This window comes from Scyliorhinus torazame, chromosome 21, assembly GCF_047496885.1.
Source record: "Scyliorhinus torazame isolate Kashiwa2021f chromosome 21, sScyTor2.1, whole genome shotgun sequence".
In the NCBI taxonomy this organism is placed as follows: Eukaryota; Metazoa; Chordata; class Chondrichthyes; order Carcharhiniformes; family Scyliorhinidae; genus Scyliorhinus; species Scyliorhinus torazame.
The window spans coordinates 116533698-116557276 of record NC_092727.1 but is presented as its reverse complement, the minus strand read 5'-3'; the positions used below and the strand labels follow the sequence as shown (position 1 = coordinate 116557276).

Below are 23579 nucleotides of genomic sequence, written 5' to 3'. Positions count from 1 at the left end.
AAGTTAGGCTTTGGAATAGGCTGTCATGGGGGTAACAAGAGTGAGAAGTTGAAGAGAATTCCAGATTTGAGGGATGTGGGTGGATGTATTCCTGGAGGTTTCATACCTTCTGCCTCCAGCGACCCTGCAGCGTCAAATAGTCTTTTCTTGTAGTTCCAATATTTTTATAGATAATTTCATAAAATTTGAAACAGAAACAATTTATTTTAACAGTCAGAAGGTGGTTGTTTGGGAGATTAACCTTGCCAGGTTAGACACTCAGAGGTTCTTTCCCCTTGTGGGAGAGTCTAGGACCAGCGGGCATAATCTCAGAATAAGGGGTCGCCCTATTAAGGCAAGGAATGAGGAAGGTGGCACAGTGGTTAGCACTGCTGCTCACAGCGCCAGGAACTCAGGTTCTATTCTGACCTCGGGCGACAGGTTTGTGTGGAGTTTGCACTTTCTCCCCATGTCAGCGGGTGCTCAGGTTTCCTCCCACAGTCCAAAGATGTGCAGGTTAGGTGGATTGGCCATGCTAAATTGCCCCTTAGTGTCCAAAAGGTTAGGTGGGGATACTGGGTTACGTTAATAGTGTGGGGCATTGTGCCTAGGTAGGCTGCTCTTTCAAAGCGTTGGTGCAGACTCAATGGGTTGAATGACCTCCTTCTGCACTGTAGGGATTCTATGAATTTCTTCTCTCAGGGGGTATTGAATATGTGGAATTCTTTCCCGCAGAAAGCTGTAAGTATGTCCAAGGCTGAGATAGACAGATTTTTAATCAGTAAGGTAATCAAGGATTATGGAGATAAGGTGGAATAGTGGAGTTGAGGATTATCACATCTGATTAGTCCTGATTCCATTGAATGGCGGAACAGACTCGATGGGCTGAATGGTTTACTTCTGCTCCGATGTTTAATTGTCTTATGGCTTAAATCTTTTAGGGCTGGGAAGCCCACTCGTATCACTAGTGGAGTTGTTGGGGGAGGGTGGCGTAAGCAGACATTCAGCGGAATGCAGGGTGCATGTTCCATGTGGTGAGTAAAATGGCTACTACCCAAAAGTCTGTATTTACACAAACAGCGCATGCTGAGGTGTTGGATTAGAATAGATTGCAATTAGATAAAGGAACACTCACTCAACTAAAGCTGCTTGCTTGGAACTAATTACAGCAGGTTGCACCTAATTTCACAAAAGCACCAAAAAGAGCTTTACTATCGGGGCTGCTTCAGAAACAACATTTACCCAATCAACTTCAGATCCATATCAATCAGTCTTTAAGTAATGCGATTCTTTTGATGAACGCACAAAGTAAGATTTGAGACCTCAACTTCCTAGGTTCCAGGAGAAATATTTCTAACTTTAACTCACCTGTTTGAGTTGTGTTTCAGAGTTGACATATATTTCACAGATATTGCAGTGAAAAGCCTTGCTCTGTAGGCCAATGCTCCCTTTGTTACCGATGCGTTTGGTTTTGTACAAAGTCCGCGGGAAGAGTCTCAGTCTGCTTCTTCTGTTGTGACTGTTCTGCCCCTGCAGCATTGACTTATGCTTGGACCCTAACAGAAAGAACCAGATGATTATATTGCAACACATCAGACTTAACAATGAATTTTTTAATTACAGCAAGACTGGCCACCAAGGTTTTAAAAATACACACGATCAGACAAAACCATTCGACAGTCAGCCTCTTCAAACTCAGTTGACTGAAATAGCAGTTCAGATAACTAGAGATTGTTCATGATTAGAATGCAGATTTTTTTTTATCAGAACATATGGGAGACATTGATATCTTGCTCTGATGTGACGTGTATTGATGCATTATAGTTCTCACATTTTTAGAACTAGAAAAGTCCCTCGTTTTATAGGTTAATGATTGTTTTAAGTTGGATATTTTCACAGAACAATTTTTAAAAATTCGTTCATGGGATGTGGGTATCGCAGACTAGACCAGTATTTATTGATCCTCCCTCATTGCCCTTGAGAAGGTGGTGGTGAGCTGCCTTCTTGAAGTACTGCAGTTTATGTGATGTAGGTACACCCACAGTGCTGTTAGGATTTTTACATAGTGAGTGAAGGTACTGTTTTTCAAATCAGGATGGTGTGTGGCTTGGAGGGGATCTTCAAGGTGGTGACGTTCCCATGCACCTGCTGCCTTTGCCTTTCTAGGTGGTAGAGGTCACGGCTTTGGAAGATGCTATCAAAGCAATGTTGGTGAGTTGCTGCAGTGCATCCTGTAGCTGGTACACACTGCTGCCATTGTGCATCGGTGGAGGAGGGACTGAATGGTTAAGGTGGTGGATGAGGTGCCAATCAAGCGGGCCACTTTGTCCTGGATGATGTCAAGCTTCTTCAGTGTTCTTGGAGCCGCATTCATTCAGCCAAGCGGATAATCTTCTATCACACTCCTGAATTGTGCGTTGCAGATGATGAGTTACTCACCACACGATTCCCAGCCTCTGACCTGCTCTTGTAGCCACAGGATGTATATGGCTTGTCCAGTTCAGTTTCTGGTCAACGGCAAGCCCCAGGATGTTGATAGTGAGGGGTTCAGCAACAGTAATGCCATTGAATGTCAAAGGGGGATGGTTGATTCCAATTTTCTTTGGAGCTGATCGTTGCTTGGCACCTGTATGGTGCAAATGTTACTTGTCACTTGTCAGCCAAGTCTGGTTATTGTTGAGGTCTTGCTGCATTTGGACATGGACTGCTTCACTACATGTGGAGTAGCAAATGGTGCTGAACATTGTGCAATCATCAGCGAACATCCCCACTTCTGACCTTATGATGGCAGGAAGGTCATTGATAAAACAGCTGAAGGTGATTGGGTCGAGGTCACCACCATGAGTATCTCTAAAGATGATGCCCCGGTGTTGAAGTGAAAATCACAACCACCTTCCTTTGTGTTAGGTGCAACTTCAACAAGTGGAGGGTTTCCCCCCGATTCTCTTTGACTTTAGCTTTGCTAGGGCCCCTTGATGCCATACTCGGTCAAATTCTGCTTTGATGTCTGGCACAGCGACTCTCACCTCACCTCTGAAGTTCAGCTCTTCTGCCCATGTATGTGAAAAGGCTATAATGAACAAAGAACAAAGAAAAGTACAGCACAGGAACAGGCCCTTCGGCCCTCCAAGCCTGCGCCGACCATGCTGCCCGTCTAAACTAAAATCTTCTACACTTCCGAGGTCCGTATCCCTCTATTCCCATCCTATTCATATAAACTTGCCTCGTACATCTCCTCTAAACCTTGCCCCTCTCACCTTAAACCTATGCCCCCTAGTAATTGACCCCTCTACCCTGGGAAAAAGTCTCTGACTACCCACTCTGTCTATGCCCCTCATAATTTTGTAGACCTCTATCAGGTCGCCCCTCAACCACCTTCGATCCAGGGAGAACAAACCAAGTTTATTCAACCTCTCCTCAGAGCTAATGCCCTCCATACCAGGCAACATCCTGGTAACTCTCTTCCGCACCCTCTCTAAAGCCTCGGCATCCTTCTGGTAGTGTGGCGACCAGAATTGAACACTATACTCCAAGTGTGGCTAAACTAAGGTTGCAACATGACTTGCCAATTTTTATATTCAATGCCCCGGCCAATGAAGGCAAGTATGCCGTATGCCTTCTTGACTACCTTCTCCACCTGTGTTGCCCCTTTCAGTGACCTGTGGACCTGTACACCAAGATCTCTCTGACTGTCAATACTCTTGAGGGTTCTACAATTCACTCTATACTCCCTACCTGTATTAGACCTTCCAAAATACATTACCTCACATTTGTCCGGATTAAACTCCATCTGCCATCTCGCCACCCAAGTCTCCAAACAATCTAACTCCTGCTGCATCCTCTGACAGTCCTCTTCGCTATCAGCAATTCCACCAACCTTTGTGTCGTCCGCAAACTTAGTAATCAGACCAGTTACATTTTCCTCCAAATCATTGATATATACTACGAACAGCAAAGGTCCCAGCACTGATCCCTGCGGAACACCCCTAGTCACAGCCCTCCAATCAGAAAAGCTCCTGAAGTCAGGAGCTGAGGAGCCCTGATGGAATTCAATCCAAACATCAGTGAGGAGGTTATTGCTGAGTAAGTGCTGCTTGATAGCACTGTTGACAATCCCTTGCATCACTTTTCTAATGATTGGGAGTAGGCTGATGGGGCGGTAATTGGTTGGGTTGGATTTGTCCTGTTTCTTGTGCACAGGACTTACCTGGGAAATTTCCCACATTTCTGGGCAGATGCCAGTATTGTATCTTTACTGAAACATGGCCATGGCTAGTTTTGGAGCATAAGTCTTCGGTACTATTGCTGGAACGTTGTCAGGGCCTTGGTGGTAGGATGGCTGTTAATGTCATGTTAATTGTATTGTTAAGATTAAGGAGTAACTGGTGGAGGGTATTGATTTTTAAAAAAAATAAATATTTTATTGAAAATCTTTGGTCAACCAACACAGTACATTGTGCACCCCCCCCCCCCCCCCCCCCCCCATCCTGGGCTGCTGCTGCTGCCTTCTTTTTTCCATTCCATCTATCTTTCTGCGAGGTATTCGACGAACGGTTGCCACCGCCTGGTGAACCCTTGAGCCGACCCCCTTAGAACGAACTTAATCCGCTCTAGCTTTATAAACCCTGCCATGTCATTTATCCAGGTCTCCACCCCCGGGAGCTTGGCTTCTTTCCACATTGACAATATCTTGCGCCGGGCTACTAGGGACGCAAAGGCCAAAACATCGGCCTCTCTCACCTCCTGCACTCCCGGCTCTTGTGCAACCCCAAATATAGCCAACCCCCAGCTTGGTTCAACCCGGACCCCCACTACTTTTGAAAGCACCTTTGTCACCCCCATCCAAAACCCCTGTAGTGCCGGGCATGACCAAAACATATGGGTATGATTCGCTGGGCTTCCTGAGCACCTCGCACACCTATCCTCCACACCAAAAAATTTACTGAGCCGTGCTCCAGTCATATGCGCCCTGTGTAATACCTTAAACTGAATCAGGCTTAGCCTGGCACACGAGGACGACGAGTTTACCCTGCTTAGGGCACCTGCCCACAGCCCCTCCTCGATCTCCTGCCCCAGCTCTTCTTCCCATTTCCCTTTTAGTTCATCTACCATAGTCTCCCCTTCGTCCCTCATTTCCCTATATATATCTGACACCTTACCATCCTCCACCCATGTCTTTGAGATCACTCTGTCCTGCACCTCTTGTGTCGGGAGCTGCGGGAATTCCCTCACATGTTGCCTCACAAAAGCCCTCAGTTGCATATACCTGAATGCATTCCCTTGGGGCAACCCATATTTCTCGGTCAGCGCTCCCAGACTCGCGAACTTCCCATCCACAAACAGATCTTTCAGTTGCGATATTCCTGCTCTTTGCCACATTCCATATCCCCCATCCATTCCCCCCCGGGGCAAACCTATGGTTGTTTCTTATCGGGGACCCCCCCAAGGCTCCAGTCTTTCCTCTATGCCGTCTCCACTGTCCCCAAATCTTCAGTGTAGCCACCACCACCGGGCTTGTGGTGTAGTTCCTCGGTGAGAACGGCAATGGGGCTGTCACCATAGCCTGTAGGCTAGTCCCCCTACAGGACGCCCTCTCTAATCTCTTCCACGCCGCTCCCTCCTCCTCTCCCATCCACTTACTCACCATTGAAATATTAACGGCCCAATAATACTCACTTAGGCTCGGTAGTGCCAGCACCCCCCCCTATCCCTGCTACGCTGTAAGAATCCCTTCCTCACTCTCGGGGTCTTCCCGGCCCACACAAAACCCATGATGCTCTTTTCAATCCTTTTAAAAAAAGCCTTCGTGATCACCACCGGGAGGCACTGAAACACAAAGAGGAATCTCGGGAGGACCACCATCTTAACCGCCTGCACCCTCCCTGCCAGTGACAGGGATACCATATCCCATCTCTTGAAATCCTCCTCCATTTGTTCCACCAACCGCGTTAAATTTAACCTATGCAATGTGCCCCAATTCTTGGCGATCTGGATCCCCAGGTAACGAAAGTCCCTTGTTACCTTCCTCAACGGTAGGTCCTCTATTTCTCTACTCTGCTCCCCTGGATGCACCACAAACAACTCACTTTTCCCCATGTTCAATTTATACCCTGAAAAATCCCCAAACTCCCCAAGTATCCACATTATTTCTGGCATCCCCTCCGCCGGGTCTGCCACGTATAGTAGCAAATCGTCCGCATACAAAGATACCCGGTGTTCTTCTCCTCCTCTAAGTACTCCCCTCCACTTCTTGGAACCCCTCAACACTATCGCCAGGGGCTCAATCGCCAGTGCAAACAATAATGGGGACAGAGGGCATCCCTGCCTTGTCCCTCTATGGAGCCGAAAATATGCAGATCCCCGTCCATTCGTGACCACGCTCGCCATCGGGGCCCTATACAACAGCTGCACCCATCTAACATACCCCTCTCCAAAACCAAATCTCCTCAACACCTCCCACAAATAATCCCACTCCACTCTATCAAATGCTTTCTCGGCATCCATTGCCACAACTATCTCCGTTTCCCCCTCTGGTGGGGCCATCATCATTACCCCTAACAGCCTCCGTATATTTGTGTTCAGCTGTCTCCCCTTCACAAACCCAGTTTGGTCCTCGTGGACCACCCCCGGGACACATTCCTCTATTCTCATTGCCATTACCTTGGCCAGGATCTTGGCATCTACATTTAGGAGGGAAATAGGTCTATAGGACCCGCATTGTAGCGGGTCCTTTTCCTTCTTTAAGAGAAGCGATATCGTTGCTTCAGACATAGTCGGGGGCAGTTGTCCCCTTTCCTTTGCCTCATTAAAGGTCCTCGTCAATACCGGGGCGAGCAAGTCCACATATTTTCTATAGAATTCGACTGGGAATCCATCCGGTCCCGGGGCCTTTCCCGCCTGCATGCTCCTAATTCCTTTCACCACTTCTTCTACCTCGATCTGTGCTCCCAGTCCCACCCTTTCCTGCTCTTCCACCTTGGGAAATTCCAGCCGATCCAAGAAGCCCATCATTCTCTCCCTCCCATCCGGGGGTTGAGCTTCATATAATTTTTTATAAAATGTCTTGAACACTCCATTCACTCTCTCCGCTCCCCGCTCCATCTCTCCTTCCTCATCCCTCACTCCCCCTATTTCCCTCGCTGCTCCCCTTTTCCTCAATTGGTGTGCCAGCAACCTGCTCGCCCTCTCCCCATATTCGTACTGTACACCCTGTGCCTTCCTCCATTGTGCCTCTGCAGTGCCCGTAGTCAGCAAGTCAAATTCTACATGTAGCCTTTGCCTTTCCCTGTACAGTCCCTCCTCCGGTGCTTCCGCATATTGTCTGTCCACCCTCAAAAGTTCTTGCAGCAACCGCTCCCGTTCCTTACTCTCCTGCTTCCCTTTATGTGCCCTTATTGATATCAGCTCCCCTCTAACCACCGCCTTCAACGCCTCCCAGACCACTCCCACCTGGACCTCCCCATTATCATTGAGTTCCAAGTACTTTTCAATGCACCCCCTCACCCTTAGACACCCCCCCTCATCTGCTATTAGTCCCATGTCCATTCTCCAGGGTGGGCGCCCTCCTGTTTCCTCCCCTATCTCCAAGTCTACCCAGTGTGGAGCATGATCCGAAATGGCTATAGCCTTATACTCCGTTCCCCTCACCTTCGGGATCAACGCCCTTCCCAGCACAAAAAAGTCTATTCGCGAGTAGACTTTATGGACATAGGAGAAAAACGAGAACTCCTTACTCCTAGGTCTGCTAAATCTCCACGGGTCTACACCTCCCATCTGCTCCATAAAATCTTTAAGTACCTTGGCTGCTGCCGGCCTCCTTCCAGTCCTGGACTTCGACCTATCCAGCCCTGGTTCCAACACCGTATTAAAATCTCCCCCCATTATCAGCTTTCCCATCTCTAGGTCCGGAATGCGTCCAAGCATCCATCTCATAAAATTGGCATCATCCCAGTTCGGGGCATATACGTTTACCAAAACCACCGTCTCCCCCTGTAGTTTGCCACTCACCATCACGTATCTGCCCCCGTTATCCGCCACTATAGTCTTTGCCTCGAACATTACCCGCTTCCCCACTAATATAGCCACCCCCCTGTTTTTCGCATCTAGCCCCGAATGGAACACCTGCCCCACCCATCCTTTGCGTAGCCTAACCTGGTCTATCAGTTTCAGGTGCGTTTCCTGTAACATAACCACATCTGCCTTAAGTTTCTTAAGGTGTGCGAGTACCCGTGCCCTCTTTATCGGCTCGTTCAGCCCTCTCACGTTCCACGTGATCAGCCGGGTTGGGGGGCTTCCTACCCCCCCCCCTTGTTGATTAGCCATCCCCTTTTTCCAGCTCCTCACCCGGTTCCCACGCAGCTGTATCTCCCCCAGGCGGTGCCCCCCCGCCCATCCCCTCCCATACCAGCTCCCCCCTCTCCCCAGCAGCAGCAACCCAGTAATTCCCCCCTCCCACCGCCCCCCCCCACTAGATCCCCCGCTAGCGTAATTACTCCCCCCATGTTGCTCCCAGGAGTCAGCAAACTCTGGCCTACCTCGGCTTCCCCCCGTGACCTCGGCTCGCACCGTGCGACGCCCCCTCCTTCCTGCTTCTCTATTCCCGCCATGATTATCATAGCGCGGGAACCAAGCCCGCGCTTCTCCCTTGGCCCCGCCCCCAATGGCCAACGCCCCATCTCCTCCACCTCCCCTCCTCCCCCCATCACCACCTGTGGAAGAGAGAAAAGTTACCACATCGCAGGATTAGTACATAAAACTCCTCTTTCCCCCCTTTTTAACCCCCCTCTTTGCCCCCCACATTCGCCCCACCACTTTGTTCAAACGTTCTTTTTAATAACCCGCTCATTCCAGTTTTTCTTACACAATAAAAGTCCACGCTTCATCCGCCGTCTCAAAGTAGTGGTGCCTCCCTCGATATGTGACCCACAGTCTTGCCGGTTGCAGCATTCCAAATTTTATCTTCTTTTTATGAAGCACCGCCTTGGCCCGATTAAAGCTCGCCCTCCTTCTCGCCACCTCCGCACTCCAGTCTTGATAAACGCGGATCACCGCGTTCTCCCATTTACTGCTCCGAGTTTTCTTCGCCCATCTAAGGACCATTTCTCTATCCTTAAAACGGAGGAATCTCACCACTATGGCTCTGGGAATTTCTCCTGCTCTCGGTCCTCGCGCCATCACTCGGTATGCTCCCTCCACCTCCAACGGACCCGCCGGGGCCTCCGCTCCCATTAACGAGTGCAGCATCGTGCTCACATATGCCCCGACGTCCGCTCCCTCCGCACCTTCAGGAAGACCAAGAATCCTCAGGTTGTTCCTCCTTGTGTTGTTCTCCAGTGCCTCCAACCTTTCCACACATCGTTTCTGATGTGCCTCATGCGTCTCCGTCTTCACCACCAGGCCCTGTATGTCGTCCTCATTCTCGGCTGCCTTTGCCTTCACGACCCGAAGCTCCCGCTCCTGGGTCTTTTGTTCCTCCTTTAGCCCTCCGATCACCTGTAGTATCGGGGCCAACAGCTCTTTCTTCATTTCCTTTTTGAGCTCTTCCACACAGCATTTCAAGAACTCTTGTTGTTCAGGGCCCCATGTTAAACTGCCACCTTCCGACGCCATCTTGGTTTTTGCTTGCCTTCCTTGCCGCTGTTCTAAAGGATCCACTGCAATCCGGCCACTTTCTCCTCCTTTTTTCATCCGTATCCAGGGGGGATTCCCTTCTGGTTTACCGCACAGTGTTTTTAGCCGTCAAAATTGCCGTTGGGGCTCCTGTCAAGAGCCCAAAAGTCCGTTTCACCGGGTGCTGCCGAAACGTGCGACTCAGCTGGTCATCGCCGCACCCGGAAGTCCGGGTATTGATTTATTAAGGAGCTTGAGCACGAAAGAAGAGGGCCTGTTTGCAGCTGGGTGGCGCTGGCGAGAGAAAGCATGTGGTGCTTCAGGCCTCCCGCAACTGGTGGGCATCACAGGGGCTGGGTGCCAAGATGTCAGGCTGGTAATGCCAAGGTGCCCACATGCATTTCATTTCAAGCCATGATTGCCAGGGTACCACCCTGCCCAATGCCCGACCACCCAAGGGCCTCCAATGGCCTGGGAGACACTCCTCAGGTGGTGTTAGGATTGGTCTACATTTGTGTGGACCAGTCCCTCATTGTCCTCGAGACCGGCAGCATCTGCTTAAGGTCTCACAGACGCTGCAGGTGAATCCCAGATGCCGGGAGAATCTGGCGAGCGCATATTTAAATGAATCGAATGGATCATTTAAATATTCTGATCTGGATCTCGCCCAGCGACAGCAAGATCCAGATCGCGACATCTCACGAGATTCTGTTGAAACTCGTAAGACATTTGGAGCGTCGCGAATCTTGCGAGAGGCTTCTCATAGAACATACATACAGTGCAGAAGGAGGCCACTTGGCCCATCGAGTCTGCACTGACCCACTTAAGCCCTCACTTCCACCCCATCCCTACGCAACCCAATAACCCCTCCCAACCTTTTTGGTCACTAAGGGCAATTTACCATGGCCAATCCACCTAACCTGCACATCTTTGGACTGTGGGAGGAAACCGGAGCACCCGGAGGAAACCCATGCATACACGGGGAGAACGTGCAGACTCCGCAAAGACAGTGACCCAGCGGGGAATCGAACCTGGGACCCTGGCGCTGTGAAGCCACAGAGCTATCGTGCTGCACTGTGATATCGCGAGGTTCAACAGCCTCATCCCAAAGTCGGAAGCGACGAGGACGTTAAATCATGCCCATGATGTTTTAAGTGCTCATCTAAATGCTTCTGAAATGTTGTGAGGGTTTCCACCTCTGCCACCCTTTTGGTGGTGAATTCCAGATTCCCACTACCCCCTGGGTGAAAAAGAGTTTCCTCAGATCCTTTCTAAATCTCCTGCCCCTTACCTTAAATCTATACCCCCTGGTTATTTACCCTATACTAAGGGGAAAGGTTTCTTCCTATCTACCCTATCTATATCCTTCATAATTTTGTACATCTCAATCAGGTCCCCTCCCTCCACCTTCTCTGCTCCAAGGAAAACAACCCGAGCCGAACCAGCCTTGCCTCATAGCTGAAACGCCCCAGCCCAGGCAACATCCTGGTGAATCTCCTCTGCACCCTCTACATTACTATCACATTCCTCCTATAGTGTAGTGACTAGAACTGCACACAGTGCTTTAGCTGTGGCCTAACGAGCACGTTATACAACTCCATCATAACATCCTTGCTCTTATGCCTCAGCTAATAAAGGCAAGTATCCCAAATGGCTCGCTGTTCGATTATTGTATTGGTTTTTGTTTTATTTTTAAGAGGGGTTGGAATACATTTGTCAGCGGTGGTAGGGTGTCGGGGGGAGGATTGGGTCTGAGAGGGGGGTCTTCACTGTGGAATCCTTGTGTAAATGTATGAACAGGGTGTCAGCTGTTCATCCACCCAGATGCTACATCAGCCAATTGGACGCATTGGGAAAATCCTAGCGAATCGGTCAATAGTTGCAAAGGTGGCTCCAAGGGTAAATGGTTTCATTTTTCCAGAATAGAGGTTACAGAGACCAGAATAAGTCGGAGACTGCATTTCTCGACATAACAACAATGATTGATTGGTTGTAAAGTACACTGGTACATTCGGAGAGGTTTTATCTGTTTTCTGTTCCACACGAGACAAGCTGAAAGAAGTTTTTTCCAATAATAGTAGACAAATGCATTTACTTGACATCGGTCCACATGCTACTTTAATGGAGGTGTTTAACTGGGTAATTAAAAGCCTCTGTTAAAACAGTTGACATGGGAATGACAATGACCATTAACTCTTTGGCTGCAGCTGTTAGCAGCAAACATTTCTGGTCTTCTTTCTTTTGTAGTACTGTACTCAGTTTAAAAAAAAAAAATTTTTAGAGTGCCCAATTCATTTTTTCCATTTGAGGGACAATTTTAGCGTGACCAATCCACCTAACCTGCACATTTTTGGGTTGTGGGGGCGAAACCCACGCAGACACGGGGAGAATGTGCAAACTCCACACGGTCATTTACCCAGAGCAGGGATCGAACCTGGGACCTCGGTGCCATGAGGCCGCAGTGCTAACGCACTGCGCCACCGTGCTGCCCTCGTGTACTCAGTTTCTTCAAACACATCCAACAATATCCCATCATAGAATCCATACAGTGCAGAAGGAGGCCGTTCAGCCTGTTGAGGCTGCACTGTCCCCCCCGAAAGAGCACCCTACCGAGGCACAACCCCCACCCTATCCCTATAACCCCACCTAATCTTTGGGCACTTTGGGGCAATTTAGCCTGGCCAAACCTGCACTTCTTTGGACTGTGTGATGGAACCGGAGTACCTGGAGGAAACTCACCCAGGCATGGGGAGAAAGTCTAAACTCCGCACAGACAGTCACCCCAGGTCAGATTCAAACTGAACTAAGGCAGCAGTGCTAACCACTGTGCCACCGTGCTGCCTACTATCTAATCCAACAATTCTATATGATCAATGATACTTTTGAATGCAACATCAGGTGGCCTCATAATTGTAGGCTAACATTCCAGTGCAGCACAGAGGGAGTGCTGCATTTTTGCAGGTTCTATATTCCGGAGTGGTGTTAAACGGAGGCCCTACATATCTGCTTTCTCAGGTGGATTGAAAATATCGAGCTATATCGAAGAAGAGCTGGGGAATTGTTCCCAGTGTCCTGGCAAATATTTATGCTTCAACCAACGTCACTAATGGAAACATGGGGCGAGATTCTCCGACCCTCCGCCGGGTCGGAGGATCGCCGGGGGCTGGCGTGAATCCCGCCCCCGCCGGTTGCCGAAGTCTCCGGCACCAGATATTCGGCGGGGGCGGGAATTGCACCGCGCCGGTTGGCGGGCCCCCCGCGCGATTCTCCGGCCCGGATGGGCCGGAGTCCCGTCGCTAAAACGCCTGTCCCGCCGGCGTAGATTAAACCACCTACCTTACCGGCGGGACAAGGCGGCGTGGGCGGGCTCCGGGGTCCTGGGGGGGGGGCGCTGGCGATTTGGCCCCAGGGGGTGCCCCCACGGTGGCCTGGCCCGCGATGGGGGCCCACCGATCCGCGGGCGGGCCTGTGCCGTGGGGGCACTCTTTCCCTTCCGCCTTCGCCACGGTCTCCACCATGGCGGAGGCAGAAGAGACTCCCTCCACTGTGCATGCGCGGGAATGCCGTCAGCGGCCGCTGACGCTCCCGCGCATGCGCCGCCCGGAGATGTCATTTCCGCGCCAGCTGGCGGGGCACCAAAGGCCGTCTCCGCCAGCTGGCGAGGCGGAAATTCGTCCGGCGCCGACCTAGCCCCTTAAGGTTGGGGCTCGGCCCCCAAAGATGCGGAGCATTCCGCACCTTTGGGGCGACGCGATGCCCGACTGATTTGCGCCGCTTTGGGCGCCAGTCGGCGGACATCGCGCCGTTTCCGGAGAATTTCGCCCCATCATGTTATCTAGTCACCATTACATAGTTGTTTGCAAGAGCTTGTGCATAAATTTTTTATTGTGTCATGATTTCCACATTGCAATAGTGGATACATTTCAAAAATACTTCATTGCCTGTAAAATGCTTTGAGATCTCGTCACTTTGCGAAGGTGATGCGTAGGCCAGGATTCTCCATTGCAAGCCCCACCTACCACTGCCAGTGAGAAAGGAGAATCTGGCACTCAGCCAGAACTCCATTCACTGCGGCGGGAATGGAGAATCCCACCTGGAACGGGCAAGTCATTCTTTCCTTTACTTCTACTTCAGTGGAATTGTCCAGTTCCCAGCTTTGGCTCCACCGTGTGACCAGCCATTTATGCTTCAGTTTCTAAATACTTTCACAAGGGCAACATGTCTTTTTACTTAACTCAACGGAACTAACAATCTGATTGATCTCTACATACTACACGCGATTGCTCCAGTCCGCCCTCGCACTCGTCACTAACCACAGCAAGGAAAAGAGACAGAGGCCAGAAATTTATGTTCCCCCATTGCCAGTGGGGGAAAGCTCATGATGCCAAACAAACCTGTTGGACTTTAACCTGGTGTTGTAAGACCTCTTACTGGACCCACCCCAGTCCAACGCCGGCATTTCCACATCAATGTAAAAATGATAGAATCAAGCGACTGCAGACCTTCTGGCTCTGAATCAAAGGGGATTTTGGGACTCGATGTTCGTTCTTTCTTTGGTGGGTAAGATGTCAATTCAACATCAATTTATTCTGCGGTTCTGGTTTTTCTTGTGGCAGACCTCTTATCCCTCTCCAAAAGTTGGATATTTTTGGTGGTATTTACATATGCTGCCTGGCATCCATTCAGAGAAATTGTGAATCCTACCCATTTCACGCAGGTGATCTGGAAAGCTGGTCAAGGACAGAATTTAAATTCACAATCCTATAGCTGAGGCTCGTGATTCGACAAACTGCCTTTCATGTAATTTTACAGTTTTTGAACCATCTCCCTTTCAAGTGACGCTTCGCTTTCCATCAGAAAAATGTCAAATCTTTTATTCTCTCATCAGGTGTTGTCGGACATGTTGAGTCTTACCAGCATTTTCTGTTTGAACTTATTCAGTCCCCCGTATGGTTCTCTGGGCAATGGCAGTGTCTTGCCCGAGTAACTAATCCATGGTCTGATTCTAGGACCTGGGATTTTACAGTCTTCTGGGATGAGCTTATCTAAGACAACGGTTGACACGATTTTTAATGTACTTTGTAGATTGGCTGGATTCTCCGTCGGTGGGAGTCTCCGGTATGCCTGCAGCGCACTGACACCCGCGAATTTCTCGACACAATGGAAAACTCCATAGGCCGGCTGGTGGGTCAAAGAATCCCCTTGGGGGGGGGGCACACCTGAAAACAGGTGTGGCAGGATAGAGAATCCTGCCCCCCGTTTTCCCGGTTCAGTAATTTCTTTAAATTCATAATCCACTCCTTAGCTCACTTTTAGTGTCTTCCTCCGCTGGTGACTCCCAAAGACTAACAAGAGGATATACCGGTCGCGATTTACCAGCTGCGTCCTGCCGGAAATTGGGAGGGGACGATTCCATGGCAGGCCTCTCCCAGGATTCCTGATGGTTGTTATGTCTCACGAGATTTAACTAGATCTTGCGAGATGTCACGATCTGACTCGCATCCTTAAGTGAGATTAACTGCTCACTTAACTATGCCAACACCTGCTCTAACCAGGGTGCCAGGCTTGCAGTGCCAAGGTGCTCAGGTGACATTTTGCCCTCGCCAGGGTTCGAGCTTGGGGGTGCCCTGCCATATGAGATGGGGTGGGTGGGGGCTTAAGGGCCCCCAACAGGTGAGTTGGAGGGGGGTTAAGGGTGTCACATCACGGGGGGGGGGGTTGAGAGATTGAGACACCATTTGAAAATGCTGCCCCGATCTCTACATGCACTGGTGAGTGGAGCTCCTCAGTGCAGGGAATGGGTTGAAGTGCGGCCTTGGTGGGGCATGCCCCACTAAGGCCCGAAAAGGTTTGATAGCGGGGCTAGTTCCCGGCGCTACTCTGTTTCCTTTTTTGTTAGATCGCGCCCAGCCTCGCTTCAAATGTCTGTAATGAACAAAGAACAAAGAAATGTACAGCACAGGAACAGGCTCTTCAGCCCTCCAAGCCCGTGCTGACCATGCTGCCCGACTAAACTAAAATCTTCTACACTTCCTAGGTCCGTATCCCTCTATTCCCATCCTACTCATGTATTTGTCAAGATGCCCCTTAAATGTCATTATCGTCCCTGCTTCTACCACCTCCTCCGGTAGCGAGTTCCAGGCACCCACTACCCTCTGTGTAAAAAACTTGCCTCGTACATCTACTCTAAACCTTGCCCCTCTCACCTTAAACCTATGCCCCCTAGTAATTGACCCCTCTACCCCGGGGAAAAGCCTCTGACTATCCACTCTGTCTATGCCCCATATAATTTTGTAGACCTCTATCAGGTCGCCCCTCAACCTCCTTCGTTCCAGTGAGAACAAACCGAGTTTATTCAACCGCCCCTCATAGCTAATGCCCTCCATACCAGGCAACATTCTGGTAAATTTCTTATGCACCCTCTCTAAAGCTTCCACATCCTTCTGGTAATGTGGCGACCAGAATTGAACACTATACTCCAAGAGTGGCCTAATTAAGGTTCTATACAGCTGCAACATGACTTGCCAATTCTCATACTCAATGCCCCGGCCAATGAAGGCAAGCATGCCGTATGCCCTCTTGACTACCTTCTCCACCTGTGTTGCCCCTTTCAGTGACCTGTGGACCTGTACACCTAGATCTCTCTGACTTTCAATACTCTTGAGGGTTCTACCATTCACTGTATATTCCCTACCTGCATTAGACCTTCCAAAATGTATTACCTCACATTTGTCCGGATTAAACTCCATCTGCCATCTCTCCGCCCAAGTCTCCAAACAATCTAAATCCTGCTGTATCCTCTGACAGTCCTCATTGCTATCCGCAATTCCACCAACCTTTGTGTCGTCTGCAAACTTACTAATCAGACCAGTTACATTTTCCTCCAAATCTTTATATAAACTACAAACAGCAAAGGTCCCAGCACTGATCCCTGTGGAACACCACTGGTCACAGCCGTCCAATTAGAAAAGCATCTTTCCATTGCTACTCTCTGCCTTCTATGACCTAGCCAGTTCTGTATCCACCTTGCCAGCTCACCCCTGATCCCGTGTGACTTCACCTTTTGTACTAGTCTACCATGAGGGACCTTGTCAAAGGCCTTACTGAAGTCCATATAGACAACATCCACTTCATCAATCATCTTTGTGACCTCCTCAAAAAACTCTATCAAGTTAGTGAGACACGACCTCCCCTTCACAAAACCATGCTGCCTCTCACTAATACGTCCATTTGCTTCCAAATGGGAGTAGATCCTGTCTCGAAGAATTCTCTCCAGTAATTTCCCTACCACTGAAGTAAGGCTCACCGGCCTGTAGTTTCCTGGATTATCCTTGCTACCCTTCTTAAACAGAGGAACAACATTGGCTATTCTCCAGTCCTCCGGGACATCCCCTGAAGACAGTGAGGATCCAAAGATTTCTGTCAAGGCCTCAGCAATTTCCTCTCCAGCCTCCTTCAGTATTCTGGGGTAGATCCCATCAGGCCCTGGGGACTTATCTACCTTAATATTTTTTAAGATGCCCAACACCTCATCTTTTTGGATCTCAATGTGACCCAGGCTATCTACACACCCTTCTCCAGACTCAACATCTACCAATTCCTTCTCTTTGGTGAATACTGATGCAAAGTATTCATTTAGTACCTCGCCCATTTCCTCTGGCTCCACACATAGATTCCCTTGCCTATCCTTCAGTGGGCCAACCCTTTCCCTGGCTACTCTCTTGCTTTTTATGTACGTGTAAAAAGGCTTGGGATTTTCCTTAACCCTATTTACCAATGAGTTTTCATGACCCCTTCTAGCCCTCCTGACTCCTTGCTTAAGTTCCTTCCCACTTTCCTTATATTCCACACAGGCTTTGTCTATTCCCAGCCTTTTAGCCCTGACAAATGCCTCCTTTTTCTTTTTGACGAGGCCTACAATATCTCTCGTTATCCAAGGTTCCCGAAAATTGCTGAATTTATCCTTCTTCCTCACAGGAACATGCCGATCCTGAATTCCTTTCAACTGACACTTGAAAGCCTCCCACATGTCAGATGTTGATTTGCCCTCAAACATCCGCCCCCAATCTAAGTTCTTCAGTTCCCGCCTAATATTGTTATAATTAGCCTTCCCCCAATTTAGCACATTCATCCTAGGACCACTCTTATCCTTGTCCACCAGCACTTTAAAACTTACTGAATTGTGGTCACTGTTCCCGAAATGCTCCCCTACTGAATCTTCTACCACCTGGCCGGGCTCATTCCCCAATACCAGGTCCAGTACCGCCCCTTCCCTAGTTGGACTGTCTACATATTGTTTTAAGAAGCCCTCCTGGATGCTCCTTACAAACTCTGCCCCGTCTAAGCCCCTGGCACTAAGTGAGTCCCAGTCAATATTGGGGAAGTTGAAGTCTCCCATCACCACAACCCTGTTGTTTTTACTCTTTTCCAAAATCTGTCTACCTATCTGCTCCTCTATCTCCCGCTGGCTGTAGGGAGGCCTGTAGTAAACCCCCAACATTGTGACTGCACCCTTCTTATTCCTGATCTCTACCCATATAGCCCCACTGCCCTCTGAGGTGTCCTCCCGCAGTACAGCTGTGATATTCTCCCTAACCAGTAGCGCAACTCCGCCACCCCTTTTACATCCCCCTCAATCCCGCCTGAAACATCTAAATCCTGGAACGTTTAGCTGCCAATCCTGCCCTTCCCTCAACCAGGTCTCTGTAATGGCAACAACATCATAGTTCCAAGTACTAATCCAAGCTCTAAGTTCATCTGCTTTACCCGTAATACTTCTTGCATTAAAACATATGCACTTCAGGCCACCAGACCCGCTGTGTTCAGCAACTTCTCCCTGTCTGCTCTGCCTCAGAGCCACACTGTCCCTATTCCCTAGTTCTCCCTCAATGCTCTCACCTTCTGACCTATTGCTCCCGTGCCCACCCCCCTGCCATACTAGTTTAAACCCTCCCGTGTGACACTAGCAAACCTCGCGGCCAGGATATTTATGCCTCTCCAGTTTTGATGCAACCCGTCCTTCTGATATAGGTCACACCTGCCCCGGAAGAGCTCCCAGTGGTCCAGATAACGGAAACCCTCCCTCCTACACCAGCTGTTTAGCCATGTGTTTAGCTGCTCTATCTTCCTATTTCTAGCCTCACTGGCACGTGGCACAGGGAATAATCCCGAGATTACAACCCTAGAGGTCCTGTCTTTTAACTTTATGCCTAGCTCCCTGAACTCCTGCTGCAGGACCTCATGCCCCTTCCTGCCTATGTCGTTAGTACCAATATGTACAACGACCTCTGCCTGTTTGCCCTCCCCCATTCAGGATGCCCTCTACCCGTTCGGAGACATCCTGGACCTTGGCACCAGGGAGGCAACATACCATCCTGGAGTCTCTTTCACGTCCACAGTAGCGCCTATCTGTGCCCCTGACTATAGAGTCCTCTATTACTATTGCTCTTCTGCGCTTTGACCCTCCCTTCTGGAAGACCTTGTGTAATTATTAGTTTGCTGAGAACCCTAAGGAGATTAGTTGTCCAAGATCATGGGTTGAAGATGGCTGACAAAATTCTACCACTGATCTGACGTTTTTCGACAAAGAACTAATTGTGACTGTACAAGAAGCAGGTCTAGAATCAGGGGCAAAATTCTCCCCCAACGGCGCGATGTCCGCCGACTGGCGCCAATCAGACGGGCATCGCGCCGGCCCAAAGGTGCGGAATGCTCCGCATCTTTGGGGGCCGAGCCCCAACATTGAGGGGCTAGGCTGGCGCCGGAGGGACTTCCGCCCCGCCAGCTGGCGGAAATGGCGTTTGTTGCCCCGCCAGCTGGCGGAAATGGCGTTTGGTGCCCCGCCAGCTGGCGCGGAAATGCGGCGCATGCGCGGGAGCTTCAGCGGCCGCCGACAGTTTCCCGCGCATGCGTAGTGGGGAGTGTCTCTTCCGCCTCCGCCATGGTGGAGGCCGCGGCAGAGGCGGAAGGGAAAGAGTGCCCCCACAGCACAGGCCCGCCCGCGGATCGGTGGGCCCCGATCGCGGGCCACGCCACCGTGGGGGCACCCCCCGGGGTCAGATCGCCCCGCGCCCCCCCAGGACCCCGGAGCCCGCCCACGCCGCCTGGTCCCGCCGGTAAATACCAGCTTTGATTTACGCCGGCGGGACAGGCAATTTCTGGGCTGGACTTCGGTCCATCCTGGCCGGAGAATTGAGCGGGGGGGGGGGTCCCGCCAACCGGCGCGGCCCGATTCCCGCCCCCGCCCAATCTCCGGTACCGGAGACTTCGGCGGGGGCGAGGGCGGGATTCACGGCGGCCAACGGCCATTCTCCGACCCGGCGGGGGGGTCGGAGAATGACGCCCCAGAACTTTGATGCTTTTAAGAGAAGTTGGATTGGTACACGAGGGAGAAAGGAACAGAAAGTGCTACTGGCATGGCGAGACGGAGACAGGTGTGGAATAAAAACATTAGCACAGATCAGTTGGGGCTGCGTGGCCTCTTTCAAAGCTATCATCTCAACTTAACATACACCTGAGTAAAAACTGCGCAGGTAAGTATTGCCTACTTTCATTGACGCCTACTGCGCCCTGTTTCACGGACGTCAAGAAGCAAGGACACTCACCATTGTTGTGCGCCTCGAGCTGTGATACCGAGTTCACGGTCACTTTGCAAACCGCGCAGTAGAGCTGTTGTTTCGACTTCTCTCCCTCTTTTTCACTCTCGGGGGCTGAGCTAACACTGTCGGTGCCCTCACTTCGAATGATCTCCGCGGTGTGTACAACCGAGGTCGCAATGTCGTCTTCCGACCTGCCGTTCGTAGCTTCTGAACAGGAAAACACGGCGGATGTCTTGGTGCCTGCTGATTCCATCATGAACACTTTTGATACGTGAACCAATGAGGTAGTATTACCTTTCTTCTCACCTGTTGCTGTGGTAGAAAAATCCTCTACAAAGCAAACAAAGGGCACAATAGGTTGAGAATGCACATCCTTTTACATCCACCTACATTTTGACAGGGAAGAAGAAACATTCAAATTTAAATTGGATTATTTTCAGACAGTCAATGCATTAATGCAAGATGGCTTGATGTAAATCGCTGCAGATTTATAACCTGCCTCCCCTGTTATCTACAGGCATCCCAAAACATGGTAATGCTATTCCCTTGTTCTTATATAGAATATTGTCTTCAACATTGCGATTCTGAGCACTGTTAATGTAGAAAAGTAATTTAACTGGAAGAGATTGGTTCTTCAGAAAGTAAATGTCATCCAGACTTCAAAAGCTACAAATTCAATACTGCGCTTCAGAATCGCGAAGTCAGCACCTTCCATTGAAAGCAAATCTCCCAAGCTAAATTACAAGTAGCAACTTGAACACTGATAAACCATGGAACCCACATTAAAATTCCCCAAGTTTAAAAGCTTAAATGTCATACCTCAGTTTTTTTATTGGCTATGTTGTTCGAACAAGTTCTATGTAAACTGTGGACTGACAGGGTGTTGAGGGATAGACTCTATCCATATTCTTCACATATCCCATTCAAGTCAGAACATCACCAAATAACAAATAATTCCCCAGGAAATCTGGTAAGGATAAATGTCCCTGGACCTGGTACGTGGTCACCAGGGTACTGGAAAATAAGATGCCAACGAGCTGGCAGGCCTGATGTGTGGGTTTCTGATTTTCCTATGGGACAACTTTATAAAAACTGGTGCGCTGGAGCTGAAACCGGGGAGGTCAGCATTTTATTTGCTCTTTGCTGGGATGTGGGCGTTGTTGATAAGGCCGATCGTTGTCCGTCCCTGATTGCCCTACTCTTGAACAGAGTGGCTTGCGAGGCCATTTCATAATTAACCGCATTGCTATGGACCTGAAGTCACATGTAGGGCAGGCCAGGAAAGGATGGCATATTTCCTTCCCTAAAGGACATGAGTGAACCGGGTGGTTTTTTGGTTTCACAACAATCGACGATAGTTTCATGGTTCCAATGACTGAGCTTGGCTTTCAAATCCAGGTTTTTAAAAATCAATTGAATTTAAATTCTACCAGCTGCAGTTGGAATTTGAACTTGTGCGTGCTCCAGAACATTTGTCGAGGTCTCGGAATTACTAGTCCAGTGACATTACCACTGTGCCACCTCTGCTGGCCAACTCTGTCGGCCTTCTTAAGGTAAGCATCAACGAATTTTTTAAAACAATTATTTGAATGTTTGCTACCATCGACCCCTTCCTCCACCACATTTAAGTTGTTTTACTCGGAGTCAGGGGCGGAATTCTCCGACCTTCCGCCGGGTCGGAGAATCGGCGCGGTGCCACGCGAATCACGCCACGCCGCCCTGACGCCGATTCTCCGCAGAGCAGAGAATCGGAGCCGTCGGCGCCGGCGAGGTCGGCGCGCACTGGTCGGGGTATGCGGCGACTCTCCGGCCCGGGCCGGCACAGGCCGGAGCGCCGATTCTCCGGCCCGGATGGGCTGGGCGGCAGTCACAAAACATCCGAGTCCCACCGGCGCCGTTCTAACATTCTCTGAGCCGGCGGGAGCTCGTCGTTGAAGGGTCCGGGTGTGGCCAGTGGGGGTGAGGGGGCGTCCGACCCGGGGGGGGGGCCTCCATAGTGGCCTGGCCCGCGATCGGGGCCCACCGATCGGCGGGCCGGCCTCTCTGCCCCTCCCCCCCCCCCCGGCTTCCTTTCCTCCGCACTGGCTCCTGTAGCCCTGCGCCATTTGGTGTCGGAGCCGGCGCGGGGAAGAAGGCCACTGCACATGCGCTAGTTGGCACCGGACCAACTGCGCATGTGCGGACCCCGCGGCGCCGGGTTCAGGCCAGGATCAGCAGCTGGAGCGGCGTGGGCTGCTCCATCGCCGTGCTTGCCCCCTGTGGTCCGCAGAATGGGGTCTCGGAATGGGTGCCGATGCCGGAGTAAAACACTCCCGTTTTTACGCCGCCATCGACACTTAGCCGCCCGATGGGAGAATCCCGCCCCAGATTTTCACCTTTACGTCTTTTGCTCCCACCGATATTTTCGATCTCTTCTGGCTTAGACACAAGAGAAGCTACAGACTCCCCGGAGCTTTGGATCCTGAAATATAATTGAAATGTGGAAGAGGAGTTTGTGAGGAGCCAATATGTGCTGATGCAAACAAACCTGGAGATATTTTGATCACCTCTATCAATGCACCATTTATGTGTAACTTAAAGTTACAAAACTTGTCACCTTCCCGGAAGGAGGTCTTGTGGTGCAGTGAGTACTGTCCCTCGCTCTGAGCTGGAAGCTCTGGGCTCAAGTCCCACCTCATGACTTGAAGGCCATTGAAGATATGATTGTAACATGTCCAAACAGGTTGATTATCAACCTGCAAATCCTCTCAATACACGGGCAGCAAGAGGAGGTCTTGTGGCGCAGTGGGTAGCACCCCTACCTCTGGACCAGAAGCTCCAGGTTCCAGAATGTGTTGGAGCACTCATAACATGGTTGAACAGATTGATAATCAGCTGGGGAATCCTTCCACCACTTCCCCAAAGGAGAAAACAACAGTGTGTGTGTGTGAGAAGATATACTAAAAAAAGAAAATGGGCAGCAAGAATGGGAGAGATTTCTAATCAACCATGCTTGAGGCAAAGTCGTGCCTCTCAAGCCATATGGTTCCAGAAAATGTGAGCCATGGAAACAGACATAAGCATGTTCTTCATGTTTCTCGAGGTGTGGAGAGCCTTTGAAGTCTTCCTGGTAAAGTGGCTGACAGAACCAATCAGAACATTGCTTTTTTTGAGGAAGAATTGAAGAACCAGATTATTGAGTAAAGACTACACAAATAGTTTGTATTTACGGGCGTGACTTAATGGCCTCGTCGTGCCCGATTGGTGATGCTGTGAGGCCGTAGAATCTTGCGAGAGGCCTCCCGCGAGATCTGCGACGCTCGAAGCGCCTTGTGAGATTTAATGAGATCTTGTGAGACGTCGCGGTCCGGAACTCACCCTCATTGGGCGAGATCCAGATTAGCATATTTAATT

At 50.2% G+C, this 23579-nt stretch overlaps 1 protein-coding gene across 5 annotated transcripts in view; it reads right to left on the bottom strand.

Annotated features, from left to right (window-relative positions):
• znf385c (zinc finger protein 385C) overlaps positions 1-23579 on the bottom strand; it is a 520410-nt gene that overhangs the window by 6099 nt on the left and 490732 nt on the right. For all 5 annotated transcript variants that reach the window (XM_072487338.1, XM_072487339.1, XM_072487340.1 and 2 more), the window contains exons 5-6: positions 20193-20516; positions 1348-1535 (exon numbers count right to left, since the gene is read on the bottom strand). In XM_072487338.1, the coding sequence (XP_072343439.1) occupies positions 1348-1535; positions 20193-20516 (512 nt within the window). The remainder of the gene's footprint in view (positions 1-1347; positions 1536-20192; positions 20517-23579) is intronic.